Consider the following 22,062-nt stretch of genomic DNA (forward strand, 5'->3'; position numbering starts at 1 on the left):
TCATGTATTGCTGCAGCAAAGTTAACAAACTTATCGACACATGTGGATATTAAACCTTATGTACTTTGATAATAGATTTACTTTGAACTTATTCATAATATACTGTAGATATCACATATTTCTGTGTTCATCAGACAGTTAATTCAATACATTCTCTATCAGTGCGTCAACACGTTACTCCTGTTTCCTCTTTAAATTATGCGCCCATGAGGAGTCTGAGAGGCTGTTGCCGAAGGCCCGGCCGTTCAGTGTCCGGACCCCAGACGGTGGTCCTTCCCCACCGGGATTTGCATCGGCCGCACCGAAGTTCAGTGCACACCCTTGTAGCCGGCTAGTCAGCATGCTGGGAGGCCGAGCGGCGTCCTTCCCCTTCCAGCAGCACCTAATGTCTGTCTCGGTGTGTGTCCACTCTGTCCATCCACCTCACAGGAGCAGACGTGCGGCGCGCAATGAAGGGTCCAGGATAAAGGCCGGGAGTTAGGGGATGGCCGTCCCCGGCGATTCCATTGACGGTGAGCGACATATCGAGGGGGCCTTATCGCCTGTTGAAGTCGCAGCAAGTGCCAGCCGTCGATTGCAGCGTGCGCTCCCGAATCCCACGCCTGCCCTGACGCCGGGCTACAATTTCGAGATTTCGATCCGGTTGCGCTTTTGCTCCCCGCACCTCCCTGAGCCGCGCCGGCCTCCGTGCCCATCCCCCCTCACCACCCCCACCGCCCGCCCAGCTCGATCCGTACTGCCATGGCGGACTCCTCGCTGGACGACATCATCCGGAGGCGCGGGCTGCGCGTTAAAGGCAGGTGAGAACAGTGCGCTGGCGGCCGGGGCAGGCGAACGATGGTCTCGGTGCCGGGGCTCGTAGCGCCGAGCTCAGCCTCTCCGTCCAGGCCCCTTTGCAAACTCGTTGGAAACGGAAGTTCACCTCGCGTCGCGCACCTAAGTTTGTACCGCCCCCAGGGTTCCCGATTGGCTACCCAGCTGAGAACCGGTGTTGTCATTGGCTATTGTGTTGTCAATCTTGTCCGTGAGCAAGAATGGTTGTCGTGAGAGGTGCAGGCCCAGGCCACCTCACTTTGTTATTCTCCCCTCTCCCTTCTCCTCTCCCCGGACCCCTCCAGACCCCTTCACCAACCCCGATCCCCGGGATCTTTCACTCTTTCTTTCCCCGATCCTCTTAAAGCCTTCTTTCTCTGACCCCGATCTCATTCTTTCCTTCCTCCTCTTCCCCAGCAGCCTGCATGAGTTTGTGGCATCCTTTGCCATTTCATGGCGTATCGATTACCCCCGCATTCCAGCTCACTGTTAGAGTTATAGCTTATCCTCTACAATTGAATCTGCTTCTGCTACTACTCTTGGTGATCCATGGCAGATCTTGCTCATTGCTGAATGTTAGTGTGGCTGTATTGCCAACAACACATTCTGTGGTACCTAGTTCCTGATCCTCTGCTAATGGCTATCAACTGCTGCATCTTCAGTCTAGTCACATATCTAAAGCCCCTGGTCACTTATTTCAGTAAATCCCTTCTGCACCCTCCCTAAAGCTTTTACATCTTTTACAACGTGCACATCTTTGGGAGGTAGGAAGAAACTGGAGCACTGCAAGTTCAGAGTTGGACCCAGGTCTCTGGTTTCGGAGGGAAAGGCTCTGCTCTTCTGTTTCCGATCATTGGCAAGGCGGCTTTTGGACAATGTGTACATTTTTGATCACCCTACTTTGGAAAATATGTGGTTAAACAAAGAGTGCAGACATTTACGAGGTGGTTGACAGACTAGTAAGGCCTGAGTTATGAGGAATGGTTGGCCAGGCTATGTCTTTAGTCCTTGGAATGTAAGAACAAGGAGCAACCTTGTAGAAATGCTTATTATTATGAAAGACACAAGTGGTGGATTGTTACAGTTCTTTCCCCAGGATGGGGGAGGTGAAGGTTCCTAAGCTAAGGGGCATCAGGTTTCAGGTGAGAGGGGTAAGATATAAGAGGGACTTGAGGGACAATCTTTTCATGCAGGGGGTGGTTGAGTATATGGAATGAGCTGCCAGAGGAAGTGGCTGAGGCAGGAACAATAACAACTTTTAAAAGGTACTTGGACAGGTACATTAAGGGGAGGGGTTTGGAAGGATATGGGTTGAATGTAGGAAATTGGAACCAGCTGGTGGTTACTGTGGTTGGCATGAACTCACTGGCCTGAAGGGCCTGTGTCTGTATTGGATTGCTCTGTGACTCTAATTGGAGAAGAAGAGCAGCAGTTCCCTAATAATCAGCGGTTTTTAACCTCACCTCATTATGCATTGACTAGTGTCTTTTTGTCACTTGTACAAAACTCTAGCCTATTCTTAGTAGGTCTTTGATTGTCTAATATTTCAGGCATGCTGTGCTTTCTTCTCATTACTTTTTTAACCCCACTTTGCTCTTGGAGTCAGTTGGTCGTGTGGGACTTCGGTAAAGTGTTAGCTTTGTCCACCTCAAACTAAATCAAATGTTATTCCTCGGTATTACCTCAAAAAACAATTGGCCATACAATTATTCCTTAACCAATTAATGATTCGTTACACTGTCCCAAATAGAATAATGGAATTTTTATTGACAGTGCACCATAAGAATGTTGTAATCTGACAAGGTTCCTATCAGGCATTAAGAAACAGTTTGAATTCTTGGAACAAGAAGTCTTATATTTCCGTAAATATCTTGGATCTCCTTCCATGTATTAGTGGGTAGGATCCTGTTACTTGGGTTTTGTCTTTCCTGCTATGAGACACACACTTGTCTTACTATCCTGAGTCCAGATTTAAATGGGACATTTCAGAAGGAAGTTATTTTGCAGCAGTCCTGATCCCAATAGATGATGTTGCAAGGTCCATAAGTGCAATTAAAATGTTATGGCAGCTCTAGAAAGAGTAGGCAATGACACTACCTTACAGTAAGGAACAGCAAAAATGGTGTTGGCTCTGGAGATAATGTTGTCCAGAGGGTTCTTCGCAAGTCAAGAATGAGGCTCAAAACTTATGGTTTTATTAGATGTTCATAACAAAGAAACAACAGTAAATCATGGCAGCAGGTAACTAACTTTAACTGTAGCCAAATCACTCTAACAGTAAATCACAGCAGCAGGTAACTAACTCTAGTTGTAACCAACTCACTCTAACAAAGATCCTTCCTTGTGGTTTTTCTTTATACTGCAAACTGTTTCAAGCTGGACAGATAAAGGAATTCTCTAATAAGAATAGCCTGTGAGACAACATTCAACTTTGATTTATACAGCCATGGCATTTCAGGCTTATAATAATAATAACTATTTGTAGAACACTTTTTATACAGATGATACAGTTCAAATGCCTTACAATGGGATAAAGTGCAAACATGAAAATAGAATAAAAGACAAAGAGATATTAGTTAAAAGCAAGAACAACTAAATAGGTTTTGAGCTGGTGTTTAGAAGTGTCAATTGAGTCTGCACCCCTTATAGTTTTAAGTGTGAAATTTCACAGTTTAGAAGCATAGTTCAAAAAAGACGACTTGTCAATCATCCTTTGAGGGAGATTGTTTAAATTTAAAAGACCGGTGGAAGACGACCCGAGAGCTCAAGTAGGATTATAAATGAAAGTGATTCTGTGATGTACTCTGGTCCCAGGGCATTTCTCTTAAAAGTTTTTAAAGAAAACTTTAAAATCAATTCTAAAAGAGACAGGAAGCTAATGATGAGTGACTCGTACAGGAGTGATATGTTCCCTCATCCTGTTTTTGGTTAGAAGTCTAGCAGCAGCATACTGAATGAAGTTTGTCAAGAGATTGCTTTGGAAGGCCAGTATAAGATGCATTGCAGTAATCGAGTCTATTTGATATAAAAGCGTGAGTTGTACTTTTTCAGTGTCATTACATGACAGGAACGGACATGCAGTACCTTTGCAATATTTCTTAGTGTAGAAATGCTGCTCTGGTCACTCTTTATCTGCAATTTTAAAATTCAAATCTGAATGGAGGATAATAACTCAGGCTAGTTATTTCTGATTTTACAAGGGGAGCAAAGTTCTCAAGTTTATCAAGAAGTTTATCTCTTTTGGCTTTGGGACCAGCAAAGGAATTCTGCTGAAAATCCAAAGCAACATGCACAGAGTGCTAGAATAACTCAGCAGGTCAGGCAGCGTCCATGGAAATAAAAAGCGACCCTTCTTCTAGGTTTTGGACTGAAACGTTGACTATCTATTCATTTCCATAGATGCTGCTGCTGAGTTCCTCCAGCATTTTGTGTATGTTGCAAAAGAATTTCAGTTTTGTCTTCATTTAGTTTTAGGAAAATATTGCTCATGCATTTGTTTATTGCAGCTGTTTCAGAAGTCAGAGAAGATAGGGTGTTATCATCATCAGGCTCAATGGAGATACACAGTTGTGTGTCATCTGAATGACCATGAATCAGGTTTATGCTCTCTAATAATGTCTCTTGAAGGAGAGCATGTATAGGGAGAAGAGGCAGCTTCCCTGAACAACAACAGGAGGTATATTGTAACTCCTAGTAGATTGGTCTCCAAGACAGACAAAAAATTTTAACTCTAAGATATATGAACAAAACAATTAAGGGCACTATTAGACAGGCCACACCAATTCTCAACACAATCTAGGAGAATGTTGTGATCAGTTGAGTCTAAGGCAGCATGTAGATCTGGAAGAATTAGAACTGAGACTCTGTTGGGCATCAGTGCCGAGGCTAATGTCGCTGACAATTGTAGTAAGCGCTGTCTCTGAGCTGTGGTTTGCTCTAAAGCCTGACTGAAACTTCTCTAGAACATAGTTCTCATTCAGAGAGTTGGTTTGAAAATAACTTTCTTAAGAATCTTGTGCAGGAAGGGAAGATTTGAAGCAGCACACACAAAATGCTGGAGGAACTCAGCAAGTCGGGCAGTATCTATGTAAATGAATAACCAGTTGACGTTGTGGGCCGAGACTCTTCATCGGGACCGAGAAGATTTGATAAAGGCCTGAGAGACAAAGGAACTACATATGTACAGAACCCGCTATACTTCAAACTACTGAAAATCCACCAAACGTTTAGAGACAAACAAATGATTATACAAACATATAAGTAAAAGAAAAATAACTCTTTAGATTCTAATCAACAAAGCTAACTAATGATTAAATTTATGCCTCCCTAAATGCTGATATCTGTCCCTAAGATGCATTTACAATTTGTCCACCACTGATGTTAGTTTGGTCAATCTCGCCCCTTCTGACAGCACTTTATCATCGACCACACCTCACCTCACTTCACACCCAGAAACTCAAAATTATTTTGGGGTAAATCAGTGTTTCATTTGCACTTTTCCCACCACTTGGTGCTCATGATAGTGTTTCCTTTACGTTGGAGAAACTAGAGGCAGATTGGGTGATTGCTTTGTGACGCACCTTCATTCCATCTGCAGGAATGATCCTGAGTTTCCAATTCCCATCTCACTCCCACCCTCACCTATCTGTCTTCAACGTTTGCCACTATTCCATGTAAGCTTAAGGAGCAGCATCAAACTTTTTATTTTACTGAATTAAACAATGTCATATAACGTGGTCTGTATTTGAATTTGCCAGTTCTGCCGTAGATTGTCCATCACTAATATTAGCTGACATTCTCTCCCACTAACGCTGTCTGGTCTGTTAGGCGTTTCTTGCAGCTCTGACCCGCACTTCACAGCTTTTGCATGTGTCTTTGTTTTATTTGTTAACAACTGCCATCATTAATCTACCAATCAGATGACTTGATCAACCATAATCCTGTCATGTATTTCCTTATCCTATTCAAGTACTTGGCTGGATGCTCCCTAAATGTTGGAAGATTATTTGCCATCACTATCTTTTCAGCCATTACGTTCCAGACTCCATCCACACACTGAGGGGGAAAGAAAATCTTCCCTTAGCTTCCCTCCAAACCTCCGACCTCTCTTGGGACAGTCTCGCATGGGAATCTTTTTTTTAACACCTGACCCTATATCCCCCTCATAATTTTCAAGGTCTTTCAGCTCACCCTCCTCTGCACCAAAGCTAAAAACTATCCATTGCCACTTTAGTATGTTTCAGTCGAGGCAACATCCTGGCAAATCTACTCTGCACACTGTGCACAATAATGCCATCTTTCCTGTAGTGCAGTAACAAGAACTGCACACAGTATGCCAGATATGGCCTAATCAATATTTTATCATTCTTACATGATGTGTCAGCCAATGAAAGCAAGCATTCCATATGTCCCCTTCTCCACCTTTTCCATCTGTGATACCACTCTCAGGGATGTGTGCGTTTTTACCACAAACTCCCTCTGTTCAGTAACACTTCTTAGGGCATTAACATTTGTCAGGATTTAATTCCGTTTGCCTTAGCTCTGTCCCACATTCTTGCCGATCTTTTCCCAGCTCTAGCTTTAAAGGATCTTGTGTGTAGGGTTGTTCGCCGACACCAGAGGTTAGGTTGCAAATGTTTCGTCACCATTAATGCGCAATTGAGTGTTGTTTCTGCCGAGTGCTCACGTTTATATTGATCCGGCTCATTGTTCTGATTGGTTGGGTGTCACACTGACTGCTGGTCTCTGTTGGGTCCTGGCCAACCAGATAGCTGAGTGATTTCTGCCGGACCATATCCCTGGTTATTTCACCGTTGTAAGCGTGGTTTCCTTGGCCCCAATCCCACAGATGCATAGGTTTGTAAATTGCATCCAGTTCCGTATGCTTGATAATAGAGTCTTCCATTGAGAACCAAGCTTTTAAGAAGTCGGACCAATTTAAATACGAGGGCTCGGCAGAAACAACACTCAGTTGCGCACCTGATGATGTCACTGGAGTGGTGACAAAACGTTTATGACCTAACCTCTAGGCTCAGCAAACAACTCTGCAAACAAGCAAACAACCCCAGCTACCAATCTTCCCTTTTACTTCAAACAATATCACCAATTTTTGTATTACCTGCAGATTCACTTATCTTACCTTATACATTCATATCCAAGTTGTTAATCTACGTCACAAATATCAAAAGTGCCACCACAAATTCTGTGGCTTTGTGCGTAGTAGGTCATGTCTAACCAATCTTAGAGAGTGTTTTGAAGAAGTTACCAGGAAAGTGGATGAAGACAAAGCAGTGGATGTTGTCTACAAGGACTTTGGTAAGGCATTTGGCAAGGTCTCGCACGGGAGTCTGGTCAAGAAGGTTCAGTCACTCGGCATTCAGGATGAGGTAGTGAATTGGAATTTCTTTTCTCTTTTTATCACCTACTTACAGGAAAGACGTAAACAAGATTGAAATAGTACGGAGAAAATTTACAAGGATGTTGCGGGGTCTGGAGGACCAGAGTTAAAGAGGCAGACTCAGTGCCAGAGAACCGACCACTGTGTAAGGAAAGATTGAATAGGTTAGGACTGTATTCTTTCGAACATAGAAAATTGAGAGGAGATTTGATAGCGGCATTCAAAATTATGAGTGATATAGATATAGTAAATGCAAGCAGACTTTTTCCACTGAGGTTGGGTTAGACTGCAACCAGAGGTCATGGGTTAAGGGTAAAAGGTAAGAAGTCTAAGGGGAACATGAGGGTCATGAGAATGTGGAATGAGCTGCTAGCACAAGTGGTGCATGTGAGCTCGATTTCAACACTTAAGTGAAGTTTGGATAGTATGGGTGTGGAGGACTATGGTCCCAGTGCCGGTCAATGGGAGTAGGCAGTCTAAATGGTTTTGGCATGGACTAAGATTAGATTATGAGGACACTCAGTCCTCATTTATTGTCATTTAGAAATGGGCTGAAGGGCCTGTTTCTGTGCTGTACTTTTCTATGGCTCCATGACTTTAAAGTCCATCTGGACAACATCTACCATACTCTCCTCATTAGTAACTTAATTATCCCCTCAGTAAATTCAAAGTTGTTAGGCAAGCTTTCTCTTGAACTAATCAATCTCTGTCCTTGTAAGTGAGGGTAAATCCTGTTCCTCTTGTTATTTTCCAATAATATCTTACCACAGGTATGAACATCACTGGCCTGTAGTTGTGTGATGTATCCCTATTGTCCTTTATGAATAAAGGAACACTTTTTCTGCGCTCAGTCATCAGGTACTTCCCTTGTGGCAAATGAAGATGCAAAAATGTCCATAAGGGCCCAGCAGTCACCTTCCTTGCTTCCCATAGCAGTCTGGGCTTCACCTCATCAGGGCACATCCTCCTTCCTGATGCTAACATGTTTCAGAACATTTCTATTCCTCTCCCTGAACTCTCTTGTTTTGTTCTCTGTTGGGTAAATGCAGAAAAGAAGTATTCATTTAGCACCTCATAAACACAAGCAGATACTGGAAATCTTGAGCAGTACACACAAAATGCTGGATTTGGACCAAGTGACGAATGACTAGCGATACATTTCAAAGTCAGGGACATGTTCAGTTTGGAGGAGAACAAGTACTTGCTTTCCCTATTCATCTTGATGGTAGAGGCTTGGGTGGCTCTAGGTAGCCTGGACAAGTAGCTACGGAGGATTTTGTAGCTGGTTCACAGTGCAGCAACCGAGTGCCAGTGGTGGAGGGGATGAATGTTCAGGGTGGTGACTGGAGTGTCATTCAAGGGAGTTGTAAAGCTCTTGATGGTGTCAAGCTGCTTGCAAGCTGTCTATGCTGCACTGATCCAGGCAAGTGCAGAGTATTTGGTCACATTCTTGCCTTGCCTTTGGCTACCTGGAGGAACCTCTGGTGTGCTCATAGCCATGAACTTTGTGTTCCAGTTAAGTTTCGAGTCTGAAGCGAATTCCACTCCTCCCTCCTCCCACCTCCCACCTCATTCCCAACATATCCGTGGTGGGGAACTAGTGATGGCAATGCCATTGATGTCAAGGATAAGGAGTTACATGCTCACTTGTTGGAGACAGAGCCAAATATTTTTGTGAAATCTGGGCATCGACGAACAGGGTATGGATGAGTAAGTGCTGCTTAACAGCACTGTTGACAACAGCTTCCATTACTTTGGTAATGGTGGAGATTTGGCAGTTATCAGTTCTGCCTTTTGTGAATGAGACATACCTGGACAATTTCCACGTTGAGCAGATGCCACTGTTGTAACTATACTAGAACAGCTCGGCAAGAGGCGCAGAAAATCTGGAGTGCAGACATTCTTATACCACAGCCTTTAATGCACCTAGTACTGTCAGCCGTTTCTTGATTTCATATAATGAATCAAATTTACTTTCACGCACACCCCCTGGGCTTTATCTTGTCCTGTGTGCTTTATAACCCCCTTTTTCTATTATCAGCTACAGGCGTTACGGTAGTGTGATGATTAGCATGACATTACTACAGCTCGGGCACCGGACTTCAATTCTGACGTCATCTGTTTGTTTATCCTCCCCGTGAATGCAGGGGTCCCACATGGTTAGTAGGTTAATTGGTCGTTGTAATTAGGTGAGGGTTAAATTGGTAGATTGCGGGTGGCGCAGCTCAAAGAGCTGGAAGGGCTTATCCACAGTGTATCTCTAAATAAAATAAAAAATAAAAATGGATAAACATACTTCTCTTCCTTCGGTGCTTCCTGTGCTCTAGCTCTACACTGCCTTTGAGTAGCTTTTTAGAGCCCACTTCTAAACATATCTGAGCATGGTAAAATTGACCTTTCCCCAGTTTAAATTAACTCTGCCCTATATTTGTCCTTTTCCAAAACTCTGATAACTGAATTATGATTGCTGCATCAAATACCGCGGCTTTACCACCCTACCCCCTCCCCCAGCTTTATTCCCTAAAACTAAATACATCCCTCGTGATCTTACAGAAAAATTTAATCTTTGTACTGTATGTACTTGAAGAGTTCTGCAACTCCAAATCCATATAACTGTTGGACCCTGCACTCTTGTTGCGCATGACATTCAGGATCCTCTACATTACAGTCACAATACCCTGCCCCCATGCTCATTTGGCCCATCCTGGACCCTGTGTACTGATCCTATTGGCTCTATCTTTATGTAATGCACTGACTCGTCCCTCAACTTTCTATTCACACTTCCTTGAATGATATACCTTGTCGCTCATGACATTCAGGACTCTCTATGTTACAGTCACAGTACTCTGCCCCCATGCTCATTTGGCCCATCCTGATCCTGTTGGCTCTATCCTTATATAATGCACAGACTCTTATCTGTGGAATTCTCTGCCACAGGAAACAGTTGAGGCCGGTTCATTGGCTATATTTAAGAGGGAGTTAGATATGGCCCTTGTGGCTAAAGGGATCAGGGGGTATGGAGAGAAGACAGGTACAGGGTTCTGAGTTGGATGATCAGCCATGATCATACTGAATGGCGGTGCAGGCTCAAAAGGCCGAATGGCCTACTCCTGCACCTATTTTCTATGTTTCTATGTTTCTTCCCTCAACTTTCTATTCATACTTCCTTGAATGATATACCTTGCCCTGAATTTTGAAAGAGACTTTCAACCTCAGTGTGCACCATACTGTTTGTTTCCAAACCCTGGACCCTGAAAGCCACACTCTCTTCACCATCCTTACTCCAACCTTCCTGTGCCTCCTGCTGTACTCGAGTTATCCCAGATGCTGCCTGCATCTTGAACAGTCCACCTGTATTTGAAAGAAACAGTAGAATCATAGAGCGATACAGCGTAGATACAGGCCCTTTGCCCCAGTCTGTCCATGCAAAGCACTTTGTCCACTCAGCTAGTCAATCCCATTTCCTGCATTCCAAGTGCAAGTGCTTCTTAGACGATACCTTAACCACTTCCTCTGGCAGCTCATTCCATACACTCAGCACCCCCTCTGTAAAATAAAAATAACTAAATAAATATTGCCCTTCTTCCCCTTATCCTATGTCCACTAGTTTTGGACTTCCCTACCCTTGGTGAAAAAGGTGTTAGTGTATCAATTACGCAAACACGAGGAATTCTGCAGATGCTGGAAATTCAAGCAACACACGTCAAAGTTGCTGGTGAACGCAGCAGGCCAGGCAGCATCTCTAGGAAGAGGTGCAGTCGACGTTTCAGACCTGACTGTTGTCCAGATTCCCAAACCACCGGTGTAGAGATCAGATCCCACTAAGCAGGTGTGGAAGTTAAATTCAGGTAATCAGTTATGTTTGGGATGAAAGGTTAGTAAGAGAAATAGCGACCATGTTGATTTAAAAAAATCTGTTTCACTAATATTCTTCAGAGAAGAAAATCTGCCATTTGTATAACAGTGTGTGCTTCCAGCCCAGCATGGCAGTTACCAGTTCCGCATAACGACCGTTGGGGGTGACCAGTAGCCAGCAGCATCTGCATCCCATGAATGCATAAATGAACATGGAACCCAAGCCCAGATACCCTACCCGTGCCTCTCACCTCACTGTGCTACACATAGCGCACTCATCCTGGGCTGTATGTGGTACTTTTCCTCCCATCCGCACCCAATGCCACCTCTGTCAGACTGGGTTTTAAAACGAAGATCAAGTGCAAACGTTCATCTCTGTGAAATCATGGTGGCTACAACAGAGTGTAGTGCTCACCCTTCCTGGTACCCAGAGCAGTGGCATGTTCGAACTGGGATAACTGTCCAAAATGAACGTCCCTGGCTGGTAATACGTTCCCAGTCTGATGACTGGCCTGAAATATTAACTGTTTCTGTCTCCACATGTGCTGCCTGACCTTGGTGTTTCTAAGTTTATTTCAGGTTTCCAGCCTCTGCAGTATTTTGCTTGCAGCATTGTTCAATTTGTGTTTGACTCTGAACGATTCATTTGTGCTTCTTGTATTGTTTCAGACCGCTATCGAGTCCCAGGCCTATCATTGGTGGTGTTAAGTCGCGGATTGGAGATCAGTTTGTAAACTTAAGCACAAGCTGGCCAGCCAGCAGCTTTCAGAGGACTTTTGATGCACGGCAGAAGATTGGCATCACAGACGCTCGGCAGCGGTTAACCATGAGAGACGCTCGCGATCGCTTGGGACAGAAGGACATGCGCTCAAAAATAACAGCGGGCACCCCAAAGGTTCTCGATGCCCGTGAAATGATCAATTCAAGGAAAAACCAGGATGCGAGTGAAAAGGGGCTGGCAGTGAAGAAGGTTTTGGATGCTCGGGAGCGGCTGAGTGCCAGGAGAAGTGCTCCAGCTGCGGCCACTGTTCCAGCCACAGGAACCATCAACACGGGAGGAAGGATAACCAAAACAATCCAAGTACCACAGGTTGAAACTTTTAACCTACAGCCTCAGAATATTTGGCACAGAAAAGCTTATGCAGACGTTAACTAAATTGACATTTATTTACAGGGGCGCTGGTGTTCCAGTCACTATGCTGCTGGCATTAGCCTAGTCACCAGTATTAATGTAATGTCCAGGTCGAGGTATAAAACAAACAGCATTCATGAGCAGAACTGCTCTGTGCCAACATTGCACGCTGTGCTTTTCCTCTCTGTTTTCTCTGGAATTAATTTTATAAAGTATTCATCTGTAAAATGTTTTTAACAGTTAAGCTGACAAATGTGAAGTGAAGTGCTGTCCGGTTTCTTAATGGTGTTAGGTGATTGGACAACACGCAGAACAAATACGGGCAAGGAAATGTCCTTCTGATCCCCACTTGTCTTCTCTCAGATGATGAATCAGTGCTCCTTGTTGAACAAAACTTAGAAGTAGTACTGTGGGTAAAAGCAAGGATGTAATGTTGAGGCTTTGTAAGGCACTGGTGAGCCTTCACTTGGAATATTGTGAGCCGTTTTGGGCGCCTTATCTAAGAAAGGATTTGCTGACATTGGTAAGGTTTCGGAGGAGGTTGACGAAAATGATTCAGGGATTGAAAGGCTTATCGTACGAGGAGCGTTTGATGGATCTGAGCCTCTGGAATTCAGGAGAATTGGGGGGTTCTTATTGAAACCTATCAAATGTTGAAAGGCCTAGATAGATTGGACATGCAGAGAATGTTTCCTATGGTGGGGAACTCTAAGACCAGAGGACGCAGTCTCAGAATAGGGAGATGAGGAGGAATTTCTTTAGCTAGAGAATGGTGAATGTGGGAATTTGTTGCCACAGGCATTTGTGGAGGCCAAGCCATTGGGTATATTTAAGGCAGGGGTTGATAGATTCTTAATTGGTCAGGGCATGAAGGGATATGGGGAGAAGGCAGGAGATTGGGGCTGAGAGGAAAAATGGATCAGCCATGATGAGACGATCAAGTGGTCTCCATTTGCTAAAGTGAATGCAGCTTCTACTGTCATGAAGCCTGAATCGTCAGGGACCAAGCAGCCCACCAGACTGAAACCCCTCTACCACCCTTCTCCATGACTGCACTGTCACCAAAATACATTGCAATTACTTCCCAAGAAACCCCGTTAGCACCTCCCAAAACTGAGATATCTGCTATCAAGAAAGTCGAGGGGCAGTAGATGCATGCAAACAACCTCTGAGACACATTATTACGATTCAGCCAAGTTTTCATTGTTCACTGAGTACCTTCACTAGAGGAGCTGTAGCAAGATATGCTGGCCTTATCTGGAACACCAGCATCCTGAAAAATGCATGAAAGGCATTTCTCTATCTCTTTTAAAAAGCCATATGTCTGGATATGAAAGGAGAAACTGCAGCATTTTCCACTGCTTCTAATTTGGGGTTGATACTAGGAGTAACAACTCAGCTGATGGCATACTGAGTTTGCTGGGACAGTCAGTGTTTTGCAAAAAGATGGCTTTATGTGACAATTTGGATATGGAAGCTGATGGGGAACAGTGGTTATAAAGTCATAGAGAATAAGATTTCTTGGTACTTCAACTTCAATCTACTGATACAGGAGGTTGCAAAGTATCATCATTTAGGGTGGAAAGTGTGTGCTGTTCAGCTAGGTCTTCTGATATACAGCAACAAACCACAGCAAATTCATGTTATTACTTGCAAGAGAAAGTCTACCTCCATACCTTGTCGTTGTTAGGTAGTTTCAATCTCACTGCACAAAACAAACCATATTTATACTTTTATGGAGACCAGTGATTCATCAGCTTCAAGTCTTTAAGGTCGTTCCATCTCATAATGGTATTTCTTCTTTATCTGCATCCGTCGATTCATCAGTCCATTTATCAGTCCATTAATCAGTCAATTTATCTTTTGAGTTTCTTCCTCTCATGACAGCTGTGTCCTATTTTTCTCTGTTGTCAAAACGCTACCTGCCATGAACACACCCCCCCGCTATAAAACATACAAACACTCATTATAAGCCTCCATCAAAACAACCAACAAATTAGCCAAGCGCTCTGGGATCTCACAGGTTCCATTTTGTTACATTACATTGTACAAAAGTTATAAATTTATAAAGACTTCAGGGTTATAACTATATTTCCATAAAAGAGGAAACAGTAAATGGGTATTGAGTAAACATCCAGTGGAGATTTGATTCAACCTTACTAATGGTGATCGAGTTAAGAGCGGATAATGAACAGATTTGACAGAGTGGATATGACACGGTCTTCCCTGTCCTAAAGAAGTTCAAAACAAGGGTATAGATATTAGAACATGAACTACAACAAAAAAAGGTGTTCTTTACAGGAGGAAGAGGATGTAGGTGCACTGCTCTTGAAGCTTCAGAGATGCGGAGGATACCATATGTTTAGAAAGGAAAGAAGAGTGCTGAGAAATAATGCTGGAGTTAATGAGTTAATAACTTGGAGAGGGTACAGAGGAGATTCACCAGGGTGTCGCCAGGATTGCAGGGTTTTAGTTATAAGGAGAGATTGGGTTGTCTTGGTTTGTCTCCTGGAGTGAAGGAGGCTGAGGGTTGACCTGATAGAAGTGAATGTAATTATGGTGTCAAAAACAAGAGGGCTTTGGTTTAAGGTGAGAGGGAGGGGATTTAAAGGGAATCTCAGGGGAAAGTTTTTTAACACAGAGTGGTTGATATCTCGCACGCACAGCCAGAGGAGGTGATGGAATCAGATACAATCTCTACATTTAAGAGGTATTTAGATAGACATTTGAATAGGTATGACTTGAGGGCAAATGGAATTGGTATCAGTAGATACATTATTTGCAGTGGACATGATGGGCTGGAGGACCATTTCTCTGCTCCATTACTAAACTGTTTGAAGTTCTGTAATCCATTAATTCACAACCATAGGCTCACAGAGGAGTATAGCACAGAAACAGGCCTTTTGGCCTCTCGAGTCTGCTCCGCCAATGCTGAGACATTTAAGCTGCTTCCTCCCATTGACCGGCACTGAGGCCATAGCCCTCCATACCCCTACCATCCATGTACCTATCCAAGCTTTTCTTAAACATTGAAATCAAGCTCGCATGCACCACTTGCACTGCAGCTCATTCCACACTCTCACAATCCTCTGAATGAAGAAGTCTCCCCTCATTCCCTAAAGAGTTTTTTTTACACAGAGAGTGGTGAGTGTGTGGAATGGGCTGCCGGCGATGGTGGTGGAGGCGGATACGATAGGGTTTTGGATAGGACTCCTGGATAGGTACATGGAACTTAGAAAAATAGAGGGCTATGGGTAACCCTAGGTAATTCCTAAGGTAAGGACATGTTCGGCACAGTTTTGTGGGCCGAAGGGCCTGTATTGTGCTGTAGGTTTTCTATATCTAAACTTTTCACCTTTCACCCTTAACCCATGACCTCTAGTTGTAGTTCCAACCAACCTCAGTGGAAAAAGTCTGTTTGCATTTACCCTATCTACACCTCTCAGAAGTTTGTATACCTCTATGAAATGCCCTCTGAATCTTCTGCGTTCCAAGGAATAAAGCCCTAACCTATTCAACCTTTCCTTATCACCAGTTCATTAAAATATGAGCTGGTAATTTGTCGAAACGTCACGTGTAATTTGGTCATCATCTGTGACACTTGAGATTAAAATTCAGAAAGTAATTAGCTGTTAAGTACTTGAAACTGTTGGTTTATAAATGCGTTTAATTTCTCTGTGGTGTCTCAGGTCAGCTACATTCAGCTGCTCTTAAACTTAACCTATTGATGTGGGTGTTTTCATTCCCATTCACAGAAAAAGTCTTCTGCTCCCGTATTGTCACATCCCTTGGGAATGCAGATTAATGTGGTGAATGACCAAAGCCCTGGCCAGGTGAGTATTGTGTGACTATGCAACACACAGATTTTTCGGGAGGAAAGGAAGAGACTATCTTCATTCCCTCCTCTCCGTCATCTTTACTTACAATGTAGCAAAAATTCTTCTTAAACAACATATTGTGCTTAATCGTACATGTCACACTGGAATGCAGTGCAGAGGTGTACAGGGATTGAGAAACAATATGACTGAGTTGGTCTATCGCTGCACTGTGCTGAGATACCCTTCGTCACCACCAGTATTTGCCCAGCAGATACTAAGTTGTCGGGCTGCTTCTGCGGTATTTGGTGTCAGGTGCCCAGAAATTTCTTCCAACTAAATGTTCGCATGAGCAAGGCTATTGTCTTTGTTCCCCATTGGAAAATCAATTCTCTAACTCCTTCCATTTCCGTGTCACGGTTGTAAAACTGAGCCAGGCTATTGGCAACCTCAGATTTGTATTTGATTCTAATTGAGCTTGGGATTGCAAAGAGCTTTGGCTGTCTTGCTTGCTTCTATCTCTCCAGGTAATCCCAGGCTACCTTGATGATGTTGAGATCACGGCTCTGTCGAGGCCATACCATCTGAAACCATATAAAAGATCTAGGATGTCGAAGGCCTTTGCACAGTACTGTATAACATTGGGGAACAGTTGCAATGGTTAAAGTTACATTACTGTCCATACTAGTGTTTTGGAACAGCAGTTTCATTTTCATCTGACTTTGAAAATATTAAAGAAAAAAGGAGGATGGTAATGTTGCATTTATACAGCTTCCAGGTTAGACCACACCTAAACTATGAATGGCACCACACCAAGGCAAGGATAAATTAGGCTTGGAGTTATTATAGCAATGAGATTACAAGAGTGATACCCAGACTCCAAAAGGGGGAGAGATTACACAAACTTAGGTTACCTTCCTTGATATGAAGAGATACAGGGTAAAAAAGATATGGAGTTATGATATGGAACAGTAATGAATTGCAGAACAGGCTTATTGTTTGTATGTGAAGCATTTGGTTGTGGCCTGGATTCAGAAAAAACTCTGTGAAGCAGTCTTAACTGTGCTCTTCATCTCAGGTTATTGATGAAGAGGATATTGAAGAGGAGGAGGAAGATCATATTCTACGTTCAATCCCCATGGCAAACAAAACCATGAAAGTCACCACTACAGTGGCAAACAACTTCACTCAAAAAAGGGTGAGAGTTTATACTTTGTTCTTTGGTGTTTGAAGTTTCCATGAGGTTTGTTACAGAAGAATAATGTGACTTTCTGGGTTAGGGTTTTGTGCTTTTAAGGTCATGCAGATTAATGAAGGTGTTCAAAATTAGGAAGGGTTTTGATAAAATTCAAGTTGGCACAGTGAGCCAAATGGCCACCCTCCAGTCCTGTGTGATCTGTGATGAGGGTAAGTTGCCAGAGGACCAGGAAGCATAAGAAGATAAGAAATAGGAGCAGGAGTTGGCCATCTGGCCCATTGAGTCTGCTCCGCCATTCAATAAGATCATGGCTGATCTGGCCATAGACCCAACTCCCACCTACCTGCTTTTCCCCATAACCCTCAATTCCCCTACTATGCAAAGATCTATCCAACCTTGTCTTAAATATATTTACTGAGGTAGCCTCCATTGCTTCATTGGGCAGAGAATTCCACAGATTCACCCCTCTCTGGGAAAACAGTTACTACTTCTGTCCTAAATCTACTCCCCCGAATCTTGAGGCTATGTCCCCTAGTTCTAGTCTCACCTACCAGTGGAAACAACTTTCCTGCCTCTATCTTATTTATCCCTTTCATAATTTTATGTTTCTCATTCTTCTGAATTCCAGCGAGTACAGTCCCGGGCGACTCAATCTCTCCTCATAGTCTAACCCTCTTATCTTTGGAATCAACCTGGTGAACCTCCTCTGCACCGCCTCCAAAGCCAGTATATCCTTCTTCATGTAAGGAGACCAGAACTGCACGCAGTACTCCAGGTGTGGCCTCACCAGTACCCTAGACGGTTGCAGCATAACCTCCCTGCTCTTAAATTCAATCCCTCTAGCAATGAAGGCCAATTTTCCATTTGCCTTCTTGATAGCCTGCTGCACCTGTAAACCAACCTTTTGTGATTCATGCACAAGCACTCCCAAGTCCTCTGCACAACAGCATGCTGCAATTTTTTTTCCATTTAAATAATAATCTGCTCTTTCCTTTTTCCTTCCAAGTGGATGATTTCGCATTTCCAACACTACTGCATCTGCCAGACCCTTGCCCACTCACTTAACCTATCTATATCTCTCTGCAGACTCTCTGTATCTTTGCACAATTTGCTTTTCCACTCAATTTAGTATCATCAGCAAGCTTAGATACACTACACTTGGTCCCCTCTTCCAGATCGTTAATGTATATTGTGAACAGTTGCAGGCCCAGCACCAACCCCTGCGGCACACCACTCACCACTGATTGGGGAGGGGGAACGTCGAACGCCAACCAGAGAAACACCCATGTATCCCAACTCCCTGCTTTCTATTAGTTAACCAATCCTCTATCCATGCTAACACATCACCCCCAACTCTATGCGTCCTTAGCTTATGGATAAGTCTTTTATGTGGCACCTTATCGAATGCCTTCTGGAAATTAACAGACAAAGGAGCTTCTGTTTGTGTAGGATTAGGATGAAAGAAAAGGATTTTTTTAATGCATCTGTTCGTGATTTGGAATGCACTAACTAAACATATTCAAAATTCAAAGTAAATTTTATTATCAAAGTACATGTGTATCACCATAAACAGCCCTGAGATTCATTTTCTTGTGGGCATACTCAATAGATCCATAGAGTAACAACCATAACAGAATCAATGAAATGCCACCCAACTTGGGCATTCAACCGAGTGCAGAAGACAAAGAAAAACTGTGCAAATGCAAAAAGATGAAATATTAATGACAAATAACGAAGCAATAAATTTCAAGAACATGAGATGACGAGTCCTTGAAAGTGATTCTATTGGTTGTGGGAACATTTCAGTGATGATAATAACTTAGAAACAAAGAACTAGAAAAAGTTGCAGGTCTCTGGGCACAGAGTATGAGATTGGGACTGAACTGGGCAGCTCGTTTGCCTGTGCTGGTTTACTGCAGCAGACAGATGTTCTTCCCTGCATGGAAAAGGGTACCCAGTTAAGTGCAAGGAAGTCAAGGCTGGTGCTGGCGAATGGGACAGGTATGGATTCTTGCAGAAGTTGCAGCATTTCTCGTGAATGCGGGGGAGTGCACTTCTTGGATGCGGGTTTACTGGTGAAGCAGCATGTTAGGTGATGACCGTAGTTTGCTCTCCAGTGGTCCATGATTTGACATCTATTATCACATGTTTTTTCCACTCTGCTCCAGCTCATCAATCATTCATTGATTTCAAAGATGAAAGACTGTAGAAAATTGGAAAGCCAAAATAAAACTGATAATTCTGGAAGTACTTAGAATAGACCGCATCCTTCTTTTATATCTCACCATGCAAGTCCTACCCTGGTTTGTCCTCCCAAAGTGCCACACTTCACAATTGCCTGCATTAAATTCCATTTGCCATTTTTCAGCTGGTCCAGTTCCTGCTGTAAGCTTTGATAGTCTTTTTCACTGTCCACTACACCCCCAATCTAGGTGTTGTCCACAGATTTGTTGATCCAGTTTACTACATTATCATCCAGATTACTGATATAGATGACAAACAATAATGGATCTAGCATCAATTCCTGCGCCGCGTCACCAGTAACAGGCCTCCAGTCAGAGAGGCAACCATCTACTATCACTCTCGGCTTCTCCCGTGAAGCATGTCTGAACTAATTTACTAACTCATCCTGAATGTCAAGTGATTGAACCTTTTTGACCAACCTCCCACGCGGGACATTGTCAAAGGCCTTGCTAAAGTCCATACCTCTGCTCAGGCCCCTGCAATTTCTGCACTAGTCTCCCTCAAGGTCCAAGGGAACACCTTGTCAGGCCTTGGGGATTTATCAAGCCTAATTTGCCTCAGGACAGTGAGCACCTCATCCTCTGTAATCTGTATACTGTCCATGACCTCCCTACTGTTTTGCGTCACCTCTGTAGACCCTGTGTCCATCTTCTGAGTAAATACAGATGCAAACAATCCATCTAAGATCTTTTTCAGCTCCCATGCTCAGCACCTCCTGCCTGTTCCCCATACCATTGAAATCCCTATCACTACAGTTCGCCTCTTCTCCCCACTTCCCTTCTGAGCCACACATGGATTCATCTGTGGCCTGGGTCTGAGTGGCTCTGGCCAAATTAGAACTTGGTAACAGCAAGCAAGTTATTGCAGAGTAAGTGCAGCTTCATGGCAGTGTAGCTGACACCTTCCATTACTTTGCATTGATAGAGAGCAGACTAATTCGGCATTAATTAGCTGAATTGCATACGTCCTGCTTTTAGTGAAAAGGATGTAATTGGATGTTTTTCCAGAGCCTCTCTTTGAACTGTACTGGAATAGCTAAGCTACAGGTACATCAAATTTTGTAGCATGGGTCTTCAATATTACAGCTCAGATGTTGGATGCTATCTGGTCCTGTAAGACCTTGTCCCATATCCAGTGCTCTTGTCAGTTTTTTGACTTCATTTAGACTGAATCAAGTTAACTAAAGACTGCCTTTTGTGGTAGTGGGGAGCTGTCAGATCAGGCTGAGCATAGTTGTGAATGTTTCCACCTTCTCCCCACTATTGCTGAGGATGGGGATTCTTGCACAGGCTTGTAAGCACAGCCAGCTCCATCGCGGGCACTAGTCTCCCCACCACCAAGGACATCTTCAAAAGCCGATGAGTCAAGAAGGTGGCATCCTTCATTAAGGACCCTTGCCATCCAGGGCATGCCCTGGATGCATCCCAGTCCATCACAGGCAAAGCCCTCGCCATCGTTGAGCACATTTGTAAGGAACGCTGCCACAAGAAAATAGCATCCATCATTAACGATCCCCACCATCCAGATCATGCTGTCCTCTCCCTGCGTCTATCAGGAAGGAGTTTCAGGAGCTGTAGGTCCCACAACACCAGATTCAGGAACAGTTATTACCCTTCACCATCAGGCTCCTCAAGTCTGAACTGATTCCTCAACCTACGGACTCACTTTCACTCTACAACTCATGTTCTCAGTATTATTTATTCATTTATTATCTTGTCTTTACATAGTTTGTTGTCTTTTCCACATAGATTGTTTGTCAGTCTTTGTAGTTTTTAATTGATTCTATTGTATTTGTACTGTAAATGCCTGCAAGAAAATGAATCTCAGGGTTGTATCTGGTGACATATTCGTACTTTGATAATAAATTTACTTTGAACTTCAAACAACTTATGCTAACAGCAGAGAGGAGGCACAGTTACCTGAAGATACACTGTCAACGTGTTAGGAACAGCTTCTCCCCCTCTGCCATCAGATTTAAGAACGGACCATAAACACCACCTCACATTTTTCTCTATTTTTGCGTTACTTATTTTAAAATATTTCTCACTACGTGTTGCTCTGTACTACTGCCACCAAACAACAAGTTTTGTGACGTGTGTCACCAATAATAAACCTGAATCTGTTGATTCTGAACTGCCCTCTCCTATTAGTGGTTTAATTGTCTTCCACCACTCACAGCTAGATCTAAGGGGACTGCAGAGCTTTGATCTGATCTATTGTTTTTCCTTGTTGAGCGTGTGTGTAGTCCTGCAGATTCACTAACCTTGCACCTCATTTTTAGGCGTACCTGACATTGTTCTCAGCATGTCTTTCTGTGCTTCCTCCTGCTGTGCCACCACTCCACGACATGTTTGGGTAGACAGTCTCAGTGTGGGTGTGAGCATTATAAGGGAATGCTAATCAGGAAATACTGCTGCATGTAAACCTTCCAACTCAGCTGGAAGCTATGATCTTCCACTTGTTCCTGCCAGCAGGGCTTTTGGTATCGCTGCACTATACGCTTTAAGGTACCAGTGACCCGAGTTCAATTCCTACCACTGTCTGTAAGGAGCATCTACATTCTCCCCATAACCACTTGGGTTTCCCCTAGGTGCTTTGGTTTCCTCCC

The 22,062-nt window shown here is 43.5% G+C and overlaps 1 protein-coding gene across 2 annotated transcripts in view; it reads left to right on the forward strand.

Annotated features, from left to right (window-relative positions):
- Positions 1 to 225: 225 nt before the first annotated feature.
- The window catches only part of poldip3 (polymerase (DNA-directed), delta interacting protein 3), a 39,132-nt gene continuing 17,295 nt past the window's right edge, over positions 226 to 22,062 (forward strand). Inside the window, exons 1-4 of one of the 2 annotated variants that reach the window (XM_072271804.1) lie at positions 226 to 512; positions 11,735 to 12,155; positions 15,953 to 16,030; positions 17,091 to 17,210. In XM_072271804.1, the coding sequence (XP_072127905.1) occupies positions 11,892 to 12,155; positions 15,953 to 16,030; positions 17,091 to 17,210 (462 nt within the window). In that variant the 5' untranslated portion in view covers positions 226 to 512; positions 11,735 to 11,891. Of the gene's footprint in view, positions 513 to 681; positions 801 to 11,734; positions 12,156 to 15,952; positions 16,031 to 17,090; positions 17,211 to 22,062 lie in introns of those variants that run through there. The other variant, XM_072271803.1, reaches the window with a different exon arrangement.

This window comes from Mobula birostris, chromosome 11 (assembly GCF_030028105.1).
Source record: "Mobula birostris isolate sMobBir1 chromosome 11, sMobBir1.hap1, whole genome shotgun sequence".
Lineage (NCBI taxonomy): Eukaryota > Metazoa > Chordata > Chondrichthyes > Myliobatiformes > Myliobatidae > Mobula > Mobula birostris.